General features: G+C 40.3%; 1 protein-coding gene across 2 annotated transcripts in view; it reads left to right on the top strand.

The window, feature by feature from the left end:
• Window positions 1–15599, top strand: part of Arfip1 (ADP ribosylation factor interacting protein 1) — an 89662-nt gene that overhangs the window by 47490 nt on the left and 26573 nt on the right. The window contains exons 4-8 of one of the 2 annotated variants that reach the window (XM_036190715.1): window positions 366–461; window positions 1775–1887; window positions 5785–6006; window positions 8458–8615; window positions 14725–14899. In XM_036190715.1, coding sequence (XP_036046608.1) covers window positions 366–461; window positions 1775–1887; window positions 5785–6006; window positions 8458–8615; window positions 14725–14899 — 764 coding nt within the window. The remainder of the gene's footprint in view (window positions 1–365; window positions 462–1774; window positions 1888–5784; window positions 6007–8457; window positions 8616–14724; window positions 14900–15599) is intronic. The other variant, XM_036190716.1, reaches the window with a different exon arrangement.

Below are 15599 nucleotides of genomic sequence, written 5' to 3'. Positions count from 1 at the left end.
AGTAAAGACTGAGAAGTTATGAGATATATACTTAAACTATGAATCATTCAGCTCCTGGACTTTATTACGATTTGGTTTTGAAAATATGAGTCTCCAGGGAAATTTGCTTAGATATGATCTTGCCAGTTCTTTTACATAGTGAAGTGCTTTGTTTAGTTTTGATAGGTTAATAACAAGTTTCTATAGAACTCAGCCCCTAGCATCATCTTATTATTGGCCCTTTCCTGTAGGAGAGCAAGCATATTAATTGTAGTCTTAATTGCAGTGTTTGACCATGTTAAAGGAATTGTCAATAGATCTCTGTTCAGAATGTCTGACATGGAAGAGGAAGTGGATTTTCACAGTTTAATGTCTGCCCTTTCCAGGTCCCTCAGCGCCACCTTTGCCATCTGTTCTGTCTCCCAGCAGGGTTGCAGCTAGTCAGCTGGCCCAACCAAGAGGGGAGCTGACTGTTCCTGCAGGTATTCACTGACTGGCTGACTGGGCCTCTCCTCTTCCTGCTGAAGCCAGCCTAACTCCCTTTCCTGATTGCTCACTCTGTGCTTGTAGGCGTGTGCTCTGTTACAGCTACCGCCGCTGCTGCTGCTGCTGCTTTCTCTAACAATAAATCAGTTTTCTAGAAATCAAAATCATTTGTCGTTTCAAGGCAATTAGGTTGCACCTCAAACCTGAAATTTAATGATTTTTAAAGGTTAAAATATAATAAACGTAATTTGTTTTCACTCATTCTCTCTTTTCTCTGGTCGGTACAGGTCCACTTGTTTGATTCTGACCTCTGAGCTCTGTAGCTCTGCCCTCTTTGCAAATGGAAGGGAGCTCTGACAGCCATGTTATTATTGAGAATGGGTCAAGTGAAAACCTTGTGTATTCTTGTCAGCCTCCGCATACAGATAGTTTGGAGATTGCAGCAGAATACTGAAAAAGAAGCTGGGTTTAGTAGTGCTTGCCTGTAATCTCAGCATGGGAAGGTCGAGGCTAAAGAGTTCAAAGCTAACCTGAGCCACTTACGGAGACACTCCCAAAACCAAAACATGAAACAAGAAGAAACGGAAAAAACAAACTGAACATTTCTTTTTGTGTGGCATTAACATTTTATTTTATCTATTTTTGCATTGCTCTGATTCTTATGTCTGTGGTAAAGCTGTACCAAAAGCTAATCTGGCTGTTGGAATAAGTGGGAGAAGAAAATGTATACTCACCCTGATTTTTGGCGTGTGTGTTCACACATGCGTGCACGTGCAGTCCCAAGGTCAGCCTTGGTGTCTTTCACCGCCACTCGCCACCTTTACCTTTTGAGGCCAGTGTCTTCCAGTAGGCCTGTAGTCTATCAAATCAGCTAGGCTAGCTGACCAGTGAGCTCCAGGGAGCCCCTCGCCACCATCTGTGCTGGGGTCACCGCCCTGCACCACCACACCCAGCTTTTTACATGGGTGCTAGGAATCTGAACACGAGTCCCTGGTCTTGTGCAGCAGGTACTTTACAGAGTAAGCAGTCTCCTCAGACCAACCAGACATTCGTGGTCTTTGTTCTTGTTTTTTCAGGTAAGTTTGCAGCAGAATTTGTTCCTATAAGTGACAAACCACATGTTTGTTTAATGGACAGAAGTATCTGTAAGTGATTAGGAAATTATCCTGCTGGTTCCAGAGGCTCTAGTCCTTCACGCAGTAGGAACCTTGTGTTTCCTTATGTTGAAGTATCACTTTCAGGTTTCACTTTTTTCTCTCATGCCCTAGGTTTATCTGGTTATGCTTCTGTCTTTGTTCCGATCATGCAGGTGGCCAGAGGACACACACAAAAGGTGGACCAGTCATTCTAGCAGATGACATCAAAAATCCTGCAATGGAAAAGTTAGAACTGGTTAGAAAGTGGAGTCTCAACACATACAAGGTTTGTGATTTTTAAATATTTCCACCCTAACTGTCTCTAGGAATTTTCATTTATATGTTATTCCTGTTATCATATTTATCATGATTATACAGATATGAAAAATAATACCATCTAAACATGGATGTGCAATTTGGAAATAAAATTTGTTCCACAAATATTTGTTCCATTATTTATCTTTACATATAATTTAAAATTTAGTACGAAAAAATTTTAAAAAGACTTACTAAAATACTTAACTCTGACAAAAAATACACATGTTTAAAAGAAAACAAAAAACCCAACCTGCATCCATGCCTATAATTCCAGCACTTAGGAGGCCAAGGCAGGTTGTTGCAACTTCCAGACTAGGCAGGGCTACATACAGAGACTCTGTCTCACACTCTGACGTGTGCACCCACCCCCAACCCCCTCTCTCTCTCTTCCTCTCTTCCAGGCTAGTATATGGAGACAGACAAACAGACAGACAGACAGACACACACACACACACACACACACACACACACACACACACACACACACACACACACTTTTTCAGGCTAGTCAGGGCTACATATGGAGACTCTGTCTCACACACACACAAGTGAGAGTTCATAGAATACCTTTAACTATAGAGCTGTAGTAGATGTACTTCCTCTCTCTCCTTTTTTGATAATTCATTTTCTTCTTAAGAGACACAATCTCACTTTATTGGCCAGTCTGGGCTCCCCTTTCTGGGATCAAGGGATCCTTTGACTTCAGCCTCCTGAGTTACCTGGACTACAGGCTCATGCCCTTGAACATGAACTTTTCTTGATATTTTATAACACACTAGTTCTCCAAAGTCTGAAACTCTGTGATCTTATAATAATTCTTAACTACAAAGGCAGCACAGATTATAAATTCAACATGGCTGTTTGCATTGCTTTGGAGTAATTGGTGGTTATTTCCCTAATGGTCTCAGTAAAATAAAAAAGCCGATTTTTAAATCTATGGCACATTGAATACATTTCAGACTGTCCAAGCTACAAATCCACTTAGTACTTTTGAATCTTACTGGGGATCAGATGCCACAAGTCATGGACTACTTAAGATGAAAAATCCCAACAGCTCAGGCCACAGTGTGAGCCGCAGTACTTTGTGTTTAGACTTGGCTGTGGGTAGAAGTTGGCAGTCAAAATTGTCTGCACATTCACTCACAGCAGTTCTCTCTGACATGTCTTCCCAAGACTAAAGCAGGGTGAGGTTACTCTTCCACTTAATGCTTTGAAATGTCGCCTGAAACCCTCTATAAAAATACAAGCTTTCTTGAAGTGTGGAGTTGAACTTGTGTATGCTAGGCCAGCACTGTGAAACAAGTTTTCTTAATTTGTTTTAGATTTATTTACTTTATTTTTTGTGTATGAGTGTTTTGCCTATATATAAATAGTGCACCATGTGTATGCCATGTGCCTTAGATAATTGGAGTTATAGATGGATATGAGCCACCATGTGGGTGTCCACTGCAAGAGCAACAAGTGTTCTTAACTACTGAACCGTCTGTCCTTCCCCAAATCTGCTACATGAATCCAAAAGTCCTTTCGTTCATGTCATCGCGTGACCTAAGAAATGCTGGTGGTGGTCTGGAAACAGTGACACCTGTGTCGGCCGTTCTTCTCACGCAGGGCACTCTTGAAAGTCTTTGCCTCACTGTGCTCAAGGGCAGGGATGTATGATTCTTGCCTTGTGTTCTCTCATAATACAACTGTTTATTAATTGCAAATACTCTTCCCTGCCTCTTGTTGATCTTCCATATCTAATCAGTCATTAAATCCTCTGGATTCTCCCTTTATTTTCTTTTCCTTCCCTGTTCCAGCTCTCACAGTCCTCGTCCATATCTTTATTACTATTTGACTATTGTTACAGGTCACCACCGATTCTCTTGGACTGGTGTGGTCGTTGTTCCTGTAAACTCCCTCAGCAGATCCCCCTTGTCTCTGGAATGGGATGCCCTTCCTGCTTACCGACTGCATTGCCTTACGGCTTTTGTCTGCAGGTCCGGTCCACACCAAACTGCCCAGGGGTCTCCTTGAGTAGTCTGTCTTCTCCTGCTTCCGAAACTGCGTGAGGGGGCCTGCCAGCTGCTGGGAATCCCCCTTCCTTTCACCTGTGCACTTCTCATGCCACACAGAGCTTCGTTCTTAAGAACAGACAAACAAGACTATTTTCACAAAAAATTCTATTATAGACTCGGAAAAGAAACAAAAACAGGCTAATCAAAATAGATGAATTAGAACAGGTATTAACCTTTATTTATTAACCTAATATTCAACTATTTCTTCAGGTGAAAGTATGTAACTGGAAATTAATTCTTGAAGATGGGTTCAAGACCTAAACTGGAAGTTCCTTCTGGTGTGTGTTTTAGTCTGTCTGTCATCCTGCCTGCTTTCCTGCCTCTCTGGGGCAGGGTCTGGCTGTACTGCCCTGTTTGAGATAGTTTCTGTTTCATTTGTGCCCTGCCCACCCCCATAGACAGCCTTTCTCAGTTTCGAGCTTTCAGAGATGACGTCTTCCCTGACTGTGAAGCACTATTCTAAAGCCGTTCTTTAAACTCTGCAACAGTTCCGTGAGCACCCTCCCCATCACAGCCGTCACGTCCGTCTTTAAACCAGACTCTCAGCTTTCTGGCCTGTTCGTGGGGGTATTGCCCCATTGGTTCGTCGGCTGGCCGCTCTCCCGTTGATTCCCTTTTCGGCTTCCTTCTGTGTTTTGTCTTAATAACCTTTCTTTCATCTGTGACTTTGCTCCTTTCCTTGTACTCCAGGGTTTGTTTTGTCACTACAGCAGAGCTCTTTGTGACATTTAAATAATCAGAGTGCAGGGCTGTCTTGTCAGTTCAGGAGCCAGAGTATGGCCTCCAGGTATGCTGTGCACTGCCTATGGTTCTGTTTCATCCACCCTCCTCAGTTAGGAGGTCTACATAGGTCAGTGTTTCCTTTTTGTTTTTAGACTTTCCAGCTCTTCAGCAAGTTAGCTTCATTTGGAGGCTATTGTCTTCTAAATGATGTTTTTGAGGGATGAGGAGGACAAGATCTTGGTAGGTAGGTTGGGACGTGCTATGTAGATAGATCAGCTGGTCTCAGATTTAGAGATCTGCCTGCCTCTGCCTCATAGTGCTAGGACTAAAGGTGTGCACCACCATGCCCTAAGTAAATTCTTTATATGGGAAACTTTGACCCCTTTCTGTAAGTAGTTTCCATTTTCAGGGCCTTTGAGGAAAGGTAGAGAAGTTAGATTCTCTTTGTAAACTTGCTGTGTGGTGTATCCTAGTCTTCAGCTGTGCATTTTAATTTCAGAGTGTTTCAGGGATTATGTAAGAAACTTCCTGGGGCCAAATATTGGAGAAATGAATAACAACTGTATACTTTTTTTAAAACTGAGACATCCTCTAGTCCTCTCATTTGATTATTTAGATTTTCCTTTAAAAATGTACAGTTACCTCATGTAGGCTTTGTAAATTTAGTTTCAAAGTTTATTTAATGTGTCCAAACTTAGCTTGCCTCATAATTAGTATCTTATTCTTTTTACTGCCCTAGTTGTGGGGAATAAAAAAGCATTAGATCTGGACCCAAGTGCCTGCTTGTGAACATTTTGTGTGTGTGTGTGTGTGTGTGTGTGTGTGTGTGTGTGTGTGTGTAAAAAAATGATGACTTTTTACAACAGTAGCTAGATGTATGTCAGAACTTCCTTAGCTTAGCAATAGTTTTTAGACAGGCTTGTAAATGTACTTCCTGGGTTCTGGGAAGGGGAATAGTATTCAGCTTGCTAACTAGCTCACTTGAGGTTTAGAACTGGACCATGCAATGTAATGTAGCACTTTGCATTGCTGTATTATTGTTCTCTTTTTTTCTTCCTAAACAAAGTACATCTTTCTACTTTTAGTGTACCCGTCAAATTATATCTGAGAAACTAGGCCGTGGCTCAAGAACTGTGGACCTTGAACTTGAAGCTCAGATTGATATATTAAGAGACAATAAGAAAAAATATGAAAACATTCTGAAACTGGCTCAGACATTGGCAACGCAGCTCTTCCAGATGGTGCATACTCAAAAGCAACTTGGAGATGCATTTGCTGACCTGAGTTTGAAGTCTCTAGAACTCCACGTAAGATTATTTAAAATAACTCTTAGGGGTTATGGGTGTGAGGATGCTAATAGAAGTATGCTGAGAGGTAATTTTTCCATTTGTGATTGGCTAAACTCTTAGTAAAACTGTCATTGTTGTGTTTGTTTGGGCTGGACATTGAACCCAATGGCATGTGCTGTACCACTGAGCTTTATCCTCAAACCCCAGTGTAAATGGGATTTTGAGGCATTCTTTTGTCATACAACCTTTAAGAAGAGCCAGGTGACTCTGTCAGTGTGATGATCATTTGTACCTGGAATAGGTGCAGCTGGCGGTCTTGGAAGAGAGTTCTTGGTGAGAGAAGGAAAAGATTTCCTGGCCGGCTCAAGCCTGCAGAGAGTCATAACTGTGTATGAGTTTTGGTGGTGTCTTAGTTAAGGTTTTTACTGCTCTGAAGAGACATGGCCTCACTTTTCATTAATTGGTGTGTGGGTGTGTGTGAGTATTCCTAAATACTTAAATACAACCTGCTCTGTCTGTATAATGTTACTTGTATGTATGTTTTGGGGACAGGCCATTTGATTTTGGATAACTAATTGGGGTGCTTTTCCCTGGGGAAGACTGTTCCACCCTTTCTCTGTATTCCTTAGTTGCCTGTAGTTCTTTGTGTAGGGTTGAGGCCATGTGTACCTTCTCTCCCTTCATCATCCTGTCCCTGTATCCCCACCCCTCCACATCCTTGTCCACTGCTGTGTCCCTCATCCATGTCCTCTCCATGCTGTCACCTATGCCCATATCCCCTATCCATATCCATGTTAGCATGCCTGGTGGTGGTGTCCCATGCTCTGCTATATGGTAAGTAAGACGGCTCTTTAGTTTTTATTAACGATTAGGTTTATGTAAATGTAGTGTTTGGGGGTCTTTTTTGAGACAGGGTTTCTCCATGTAGCCCTGGCTATCCTAGAACTAGCTCCATAAACCAGGCTAGTCCCAAATTCACAGAGATCTGACCTCCTTTGCCTCCCAAGAGCTGGGATTAAAGGTGTATGCCATCGTGCCCACCTGGCCATCTAGTTTTTATAGTACTCTTGCTCTTGTTTGCTGATTTATTTTTAATTTGGGCTTTTACCTCCTTATAAATGTCAAAAAAATAAGTACATTCAGTTGTACTATTTTAACACTTCCTAGAAGTTAGTGTTCTACCCCATACTGTTTTATATGTAGTAACATTTATTTACACTTCACACATAATTTGGTTTGTAAAAATGTCAGAAGCACCCTGCCGTCCTACCTTTCATTGTAGAAATGCTATAGTGAGGTAGAATGATTGACGGCCTCTCCCCCTTGATTGACACTCTTTGTTGAGACAGGGTCTTGCCCTTTAGTTCCAATTGGCTTGAACTTTTGAATAGAACTTCAAATATGTCTATTGTTTCAGACACTTGAATGTTAGTATAACAAGTGTGCAGTCTTCTTATTACACATTCCTACATTTGTAATCAGTCTATACAGTTTAGAAGACTGAGTCTGGAATAAAGTACGTGAACCTATCTTAAATGGAAAATATTTTTTAGCATAATGTAACTTTACTCCCACAAAACTTACTGAAATTATTAAATAATTTATCATCTGGAAATGTAATTATATAATAATCTGTATAATGTACTGTAGTAGTACATTAAATTTTCATCTTCTAGTTAACTTTTTTTTTTATAGCTAAAATTGAAATGTTTTATAACAGACTGGAGAATTCAAGTTGAATGATACATCTCACAGTAAAATAGGATTACTTTATTTGGTCAGATGTGCTCCTGAGTAATCCATGTGGACTGGGAAGCTTAGACTGCTGAGTATAAAGAGTGTGTTCTTGCCACATATGAAAGAACTGTCTGAAATGTTGGCTGAGCTGAAAATAGTTTATTAGAATGAACTGAAGCTGGTGTTGAGTGAATCTCCCTCAGCTGTGGGCCCAGATAGACCTGAGCTTGAAAGGCACCTGGTCCCTAAGTTTACGAAGAAATGTGTCTTGTCTGTATTTATACTTTGAGGAAATTCAATCAAAACACACAAAAGAATGCAATCTATTTTATGTCTGAAAGTTTTAACCAATTGTTACCTAATTTGGTCCTGAAAGTTCTAACTTCTCTGATTAATAAGCTGCTGTATTTTCCCGAACAGCTGTGCTTATAGTGTAATAGAAACAAAATGTAGAAACAATAATATTCTTTATAGTGCAAAATAGTTTAGCTTTTAAAATTATTTAGATTTAGCTGTGTGTCTGGGCTAATGATAATTTTGGTTTACTACAATTTTAGTAATTATGTAGCTAGCAATGATTTAGATTCTTATAAATCTAAAGATTAGCAGAAAAAGTAAAACTTTCACTAGATTTCTGAGTCAAACATTTTCCCATTGGTAATATGTTTATGATTTGAAAGTCATGTCCACTGATTTATTAGTGGACTAGTTAAGATGTCATCTTTGTTTTAGGAAGAATTTGGCTATAATGCAGATACCCAGAAGCTGCTGGCTAAAAATGGAGAGACTCTTCTTGGGGCCATTAATTTTTTCATTGCTAGTGTGAACACCTTGGTGAATAAAACAATTGAAGATACACTAATGACTGTAAAACAGTATGAAAATGCCAGGTGGGTATTGACTTTCTCTATATTGTCCATTTCACAGATGACTTGTATTTATTTAGTTAAGGTTTTTGATTGCAGACAAGAGAAACCTACTGTGCAATATGGGAAGATAAAGAATTTACTAGGAAAAAAAAAAGATGGCTAGATGGCTCAGTGAACAAAGGTGTTTGTTACATAAGCCTTGTGTTGGTTCAGTACTGAGACCCATGTAAAGGTGGAAGCAGAGAACCACATCCACAGAACAATGTTCTTTGACTTCCAAAAAGGAAGGTACTGGAAAGTTAGAGGGTAGTTCTCAGAAATAACAAAATGGAAGAACAAGATTTTGAAGATAGTCAAGAACCAAAGCCAAACAGTGCCTCAGAAGTGTCTAATTAACATGTGGGTCCAGTACCCTAGGTACTCAATGCAGCCACTTCTCCAGAAGTATTTTCAAAAGGCCCTGAATACTGCGTATTGGGAATGTCCAATCGGGCCTTAGTCGTATACCTTAACCCTCTGTACTAAGAGATGAGTAAATAGAGGAGCTCTCAGTTTGAGCTTCCCATGTCCTGCCAAGTAGACACTCTGGAATGTGACCTAATGTGAACCTGTAACTGTATTATTGGTGCATCCCACTGTGAGTAGTCACACTGCTTCCATAGTACCAATTCCTGATTTTCCTTTATCCAGGTTCAAACTCTACCAAATGCTTTCACACTTGACCTTATCATAAATATTTCCCTTTATCTCAGTAGTTGTTTACAATACAGATTTTCCAAATGAACTGTTTTATACTATCCCTATCTCATGATTTTGTTAAGTGAACAAAAAGTGTAGTAATAAATACTTCCAAATATTTAAAAAATTCTTTAAGAAGTAACATACCCATAATGACATTTCAACTTCACAGCTAGGTTTTTCCCTGTGTCCTGACACTATTATTTATTATCAGCCCAATTTTCTGGTAGTGTTCTCTGAGTATTTGGAATGCTGACTTTCTGTTCTATTTTCATAGCAGGGTTCAAGATGGTGCTAAGTTTTACCTTGTAGGAGAACTTGACCTTTTGACCTCTTGCTTTAGCTTTATGGAGTACTTTGAAAACTCCCAAAGCACCTCACCATTCTGTAGTTGGGTGCTTATCCTTGAGTATACATTGTCTATGTTTTACACAGGGCAAAAACATATATGGAACACTTAAGTTTTGAACATAAAACTTAATTTATTAACATGATAAAATCAGATGGTGAAAAAAATTGGAAGCAATTTACCTATAGAATGTCCTTCGTTCACTAACCTTGAAACCATTTATCAGTAATATATCTTTTAATGGAATTCCCTTCAACAACATCTGCAGCGGTTGATTTTCCAGTCTGTTTAAATCCTTTCAGAGACATTGTATTTTTCAAAGGATTCATTTTGCATATGAATGAAAGCTTCATTTGTCTAACTTCTTTAATCAGTCTTTGCTGAATTATCTATCATAATCATTCACGGTGCACACTCTTCTGTCTTTAATCGTTTTAAGATTTTCAATTTTTCTAGTACTTATGAAAGTAAGAATTTTGTTTTATGTGTCTCCCCGCTGAGTGCTGGGGTTCCAGGCAGGTGCCACCATGCACAGATCAGTACAGAAAACACATTGGATTTACAGAGAAGAAAGTAGGTCCACAGAGCATGAATGGCTTGCTTACCTGTAGTTTCAAATGCCATTTGACTCTAGCTTTTTCTGTAAAATTTGGGGCAGACAGTGTAGTTCAGCACCCTCACAGCCGTTAGTTCAGTCCCTAGCACAGCAAAACAATAATGTTCTAAAAGCATATAAATTTTCATGTCTTGTGGTGGTATTTTGTTATATTCTAAGAAAATTTGCCTGAAGATCAGAGGACAGAGCAGTGGTGGCACACACCTTTAATCCTAGCACTCAGGAGGCAGAGATCCATCTGGATCCCTGTGAGTTCAAAACCACACTGGGCTACATGATTGATCCACTCTAGGAGAGAAACAGAGCCAGGCAGTGGTGGCACACACCTGTAACCCCAGTACTTGGGAGTCACAGGCCTTTAATCCCAGCACTAGGAAGGTTGAGACAGGAAGTGATATGGCTGGGCGGAGAAAGGCATATAAGGCGTGAGGAGACAGGAACAGAAGCCTTTTGGCTGAGGACTCGGCATTCAGTCTGAGGATTCGTGGAGTTGGTAAGGTGAGAAGTGGCTGTGGCTTGTTCCTTTGTCTCTCTGATCTGTCAGCATTTACCCCAATATCTGGATCTGGGTTTTAAATTATAAGACTATTTAAGATTTGGGCAACAATGTCTCATAATGAAAAACAGTTTTTACATATTATAATGAGAACTGTAACTCGAAGGATAATGTGGTATCAGATCTCAGTATTATACAGTATATTGGCTTATTTAGAACCTTTGGATAGTTACTTAAAGGAAACCTTCAGACAACCTTATTTGTGTGCTTGACAAGCCAACAAAGATCATCCCATAATCATCCTTTTTATTCAAATCACACTAGCAAAATTTTTAAGTTTAGCTTGGGGTTTGATTTCTGTTTATCATCTAGCGGAGGACTTGGTTAGTTCTAACACTGGGACATTGGCTTCTAAGGAATAATATTGATGAAGAGTCCAAACTACAAAGTTTTAAGTAGCAGAGTTTTCTTCTTTGTCAAACCCACAATTTACTGACTTTTAGGGCAAGGGCCAACCATTTGATCAGCATTAGAAGTGGTAATTACGGCAGGCACATGCTGGGTGGTCTGTTAACTCCTGAGGTGCTGCATTGTGTACAAGCACTTCCTAGCCCTCTGGTCACAGCCCATGCAGCATTTCTCCACAGCAGCACCAGGAAGGCAGGCAGTTGTGATGAAGGCTTTTCAGATGTGGACACCTGCTCTCCATAGAGTAACAGGCCGAGGCTGGCCATCCTGAAGTGAAGGTTGCTCTGGAGGGCTGGGTGCCCTCCCTTGGCTGTGGAGTGCTCTTAGAGGAGAGTTGCTGGGAAGAGCTTCTGCTTTGATGTCATCTACAAAATGAGTGTCACAGTAAAGACTGCAAGGTCAATAGTGTAACTTTGCTTATATTTCAGTTAATCATTCTTTTCAAAAGTGCTGCTGGGATTGAAGGGGCATTTGTTGTATTTTAAAAAGGACAGGAGGGAAGGAGTCACACATACAACAGGACCCAGGGTAGGAGGTTTATTGAGGAGGAAGGGGCAGGGACCAGTCCCTGGGGATGGGGGGGGGGGGGGGAGGGGGAGAGAGAGAAAGAGAGAGGGGGGAGAGAGAGAGAGACAGAGAGAGAGAGAGAGACAGAGAGAGAGAGAGAGATGGGATATGTGCAAGGCAGCCTACCTTTTATAAGGAAACAGCAAATGCTCACAGGAGTGCTCTTAGTGTTGACAACTGAGATATATCCTGTCAGTACAGACATCTAAATGCTAACAAGATTGGTTCTACTTTTTTGTTTGTGTTTGCTTTTAGCTCTTCCTTTTCTAATACTAAGCATTCTAAAGGTTTTAATTATTGCCCAATGTCATGTAATAAATATGTGTATGAAATTTTGTGGTAATTGTTCCCATTCATAGATGGAAAATGGGAACACAAAAAAATTCAATACTAACTGAAGACATGAGAGCAAGTGAAAGGTGGTTGACTTCTAAACCCCTGGATTTAACTAACTTGTTATTGTTACCAAGTTTGTCTTGCCCCATTGACTTTTTATGTCTGTCTTAATCTCCATTATCTTTATTCTAGTTTCCAGACTCATTTCTTACTACCCATAGTCCTGGCGGGGGGGGGGGGGGGGGGGGCATTTTTTTGTCCCTTCCTTACCGTTAGAGAATCAGCTTTACCCAGAACAGTGGAATCCGGTCTAATCACGGCTCTTCCCTGGCTTTTTACTGCTTGTTCTTGCTATCTCACATCAGGGACCATGGGGCTACCCACTGTCTTGACTGACATTTCTTCCATCGTTGTATACACTAAATTAATTCACAAATATCTCCCAGTGCCCACACTGTTCTCTTTTTGGGACGTTTCTACCTATTTCATCAACCTAATAAGCTTTTACCATCCTTCAAATTTTAATTATGTCATGTTTTTGTTCTCAGAAATGCTTTCTCAAATATCTAGTCAGTTGTCTGTAGTGATAATTTGCATTATGCCATTTTGTTGTAATTGAGTACCAGCTTCTTGAGGATTAACTCATCAGCTCACCCAAAACACAGAAGGTGCTGACTTGATAACTGTTGCATGGGTCACCATATTAGTGAGCAAACAAATGACCCTCACTGGCCCTGCAAGATCAGGTTTGTTAAATTTAGTACAAGTTAAAAATAAACTGGGCTTGAACACTGGGCATGGTAGCATGCCTTTAATCCCAGCACCTGGGAGGGAGAGACAGATATCTGAGTTTGAGGCCAGCCTGGTTTATGGAATGAGTTCCAGGACAGCCAGGGCTACACAGAGAAATCCTGTCTCTAGAAAAATTTAAAAAACAAAACAAAAACAAACAAACAAACTGGGCTTGGGCTGGGTGTGGTAGTGCATGCCTTTAATCCCAGCACTTGGGAGGCAGAGTCTGGGAAGGCCCAATCTCCCACCATCAACACCAAAGCTGATATTCTATTTAAACTACCTCTTGCACACTTTCTGTACATAAAATTGTCTAGTACATCATACATATGTATGTAGTACATTAATTTATTTTCCCCAAGCAAGGTCTCTGTGAGTTCAAGGCCAGCCTGGATTACATATAGTAAGTTCCAAGACAGCCAGAGCTACATGGTGAGACTCTGTCTCAAAAACCCAAAAATAAACAAACTGGGCTTAGTGTGAGGGACTGACATATTCTTTCTCAAGTTAGCTATATAATGTAGTTCATTTCTTAAAGTATTCTTCATTCTTGGACTGGGAGATGTGACTCACCCTGTGGATATATGAGTAAAGACCTTTAATTGTGGGACATAAACTTTGTGATTCTGATTTCTTTTAAAAACTAAATTAGAGGTCACTTGCTGCTTTTCAGTTGAGCACTGACTCCTTCAGAGGCAGCTGGGCAAGTCACTGCTCACCATGGCAGTGCTAAACTTCCACAGGGCTCTGACAGAGGGGCGGCCCAGATCACTCGTGAGATCATGGGGTGAGACTGATGGGGTAGCTGTTTTCAGATCCTTCAGGCAAAGCATCTCTCAGAACCAGGCCATAGTGCTCTGTAGGAGATGCCATTGTCACATTCTAAATGCTACTGTGACACAAAACATCCCCCTAGCATTGTGCTGTCACCTGTGCCTGTTCGACACTGAAGTGTGGCCTGTGTGAATTAGAGCCTGTTGACAGTAAAACATACAGGGTGGCTTCCCGAGACTCAGTGCCCAGCCCCCAGATGTGAAGTAGCTCATTAGCAGTGGTCTACAGTCTTTACATGTTGTAGCAACAGGATTTTCAGTGTTCTGGGTAAAGTAAATCAACTATATTTAAATGTAGTTATTAGAACAGTTGAAGTGCATGAACGACATGCATTGGTAACCCTCGGTGTAACTTCTCTTACTGGTTTTGCTAGGGCATTTTGAAGGTGGCTGGTCTCATCAACTTTGTCTCATTGGTATTAACCAGTTTGCATTAAGGATTGATAACTACTTTTGAACTTGGTTTGACATAAGTTGAAGTGACTTTTTTATTTAAGTGGTTGCTAAATGTTGAAAATTTTGTCAGTAAATATTGTATTTGGGGAAAAAAGTCTATGAGATTAAGAAGCAGCTCCCCTATCAGGGCCGTGTGTGTGCATGCATTGTATACTTACACATGTATGCATGCATGTATTTTACAGTGCTGGAGAACAAAGCCAGGATCTCACACATTCGAAAGAAGCACTTTAGCACAGAGGTCCCCCATCCCTTTCATATATGAATAGCTGTTTACTTTTAGAGAAGTAATAGTTTCAGATATATCAAGTATAGACTCTGTGTGTGTGTGTGTTGTGTGTGTGTGTGTGTGTGTGTGTGTGTGTGTGTGTGTGTATCTTACGTATTACTATTAATACGAGACTGAGTGCTCTTTTCCAGCCCATCTCTAGACTGTTTCAGTGGTTTCTGGTATGCATTATTTATTTTCTTCTTTTCAGAATTGAATATGATGCATATCGAACTGATTTGGAAGAACTGAATCTTGGACCACGTGATGCAAACACTCTGCCAAAAATTGAGCAGTCACAGCATCTGTTCCAAGTACATAAGGAAAAATATGATAAAATGCGCAGTGATGTTTCTGTCAAATTGAAGTTTCTTGAAGAAAATAAGGTAAAGTTTTTCTTTGGTTTTTGGCAGCTTTCCGTGGATTTTAAAATGATCGCTTAAAACAAAAATCAGTAGAAAGTATTTATTTCTAATAACTTTTTCATGACAGTTGAATGAAGGAATTTTGTTTATAATCAGTTTGAGTTTATAGGTACAATAAAAATAAACTTATCTTTCTTTTATAAAAATCATCAACCATACTATCTTGTGCTTTCATATATAACAACTGGGAGTCAAAAATGCTTGTGTTAAATTTTGATATTGAGATTGACGTTGGTAGCGAGTACTTTAAGTAGTTAAATAATGGAGCTGTTATCAGGCTTGGTGGCCCTTGCCTCTAGTCCCAGCGTAAGGAGGCAGCAGGTAGTCCTGGTTTTGTTGTGTGCTTGTTTTCCTTGGGTGCTAGGGATTGAATCCAAGCCCTGAGCATGATGGGTCAGTGGTCTACTGCCGAGCTGTGTCCTCAGCCCTTGAGTTTTCCTTTATGTGAAAATGAGTTCCTGTGTTCAACATGTCTTCTGAGTTTTATGTGGAAGAGTGTAGTTGCAAATGAGAGAGCCAGTAACAAGCATAGTACAGTTGCTCAGTCCTGGGAATGTGAATCTTGCATGGCAATAGTTCCTCTTCATCTGCAATTTGCATCCTTTGAAGTCTTGACAGGCCTTCAACCATACTTCTTCCAGGTGCCCTCTTAAAATGGCTA

The sequence above is a fragment of the Onychomys torridus genome, chromosome 6 (assembly GCF_903995425.1).
Source record: "Onychomys torridus chromosome 6, mOncTor1.1, whole genome shotgun sequence".
Lineage (NCBI taxonomy): Eukaryota > Metazoa > Chordata > Mammalia > Rodentia > Cricetidae > Onychomys > Onychomys torridus.
The sequence above is the reverse complement of the archived record's forward strand: the minus strand, read 5'-3'. Positions and strand labels throughout refer to the sequence as shown.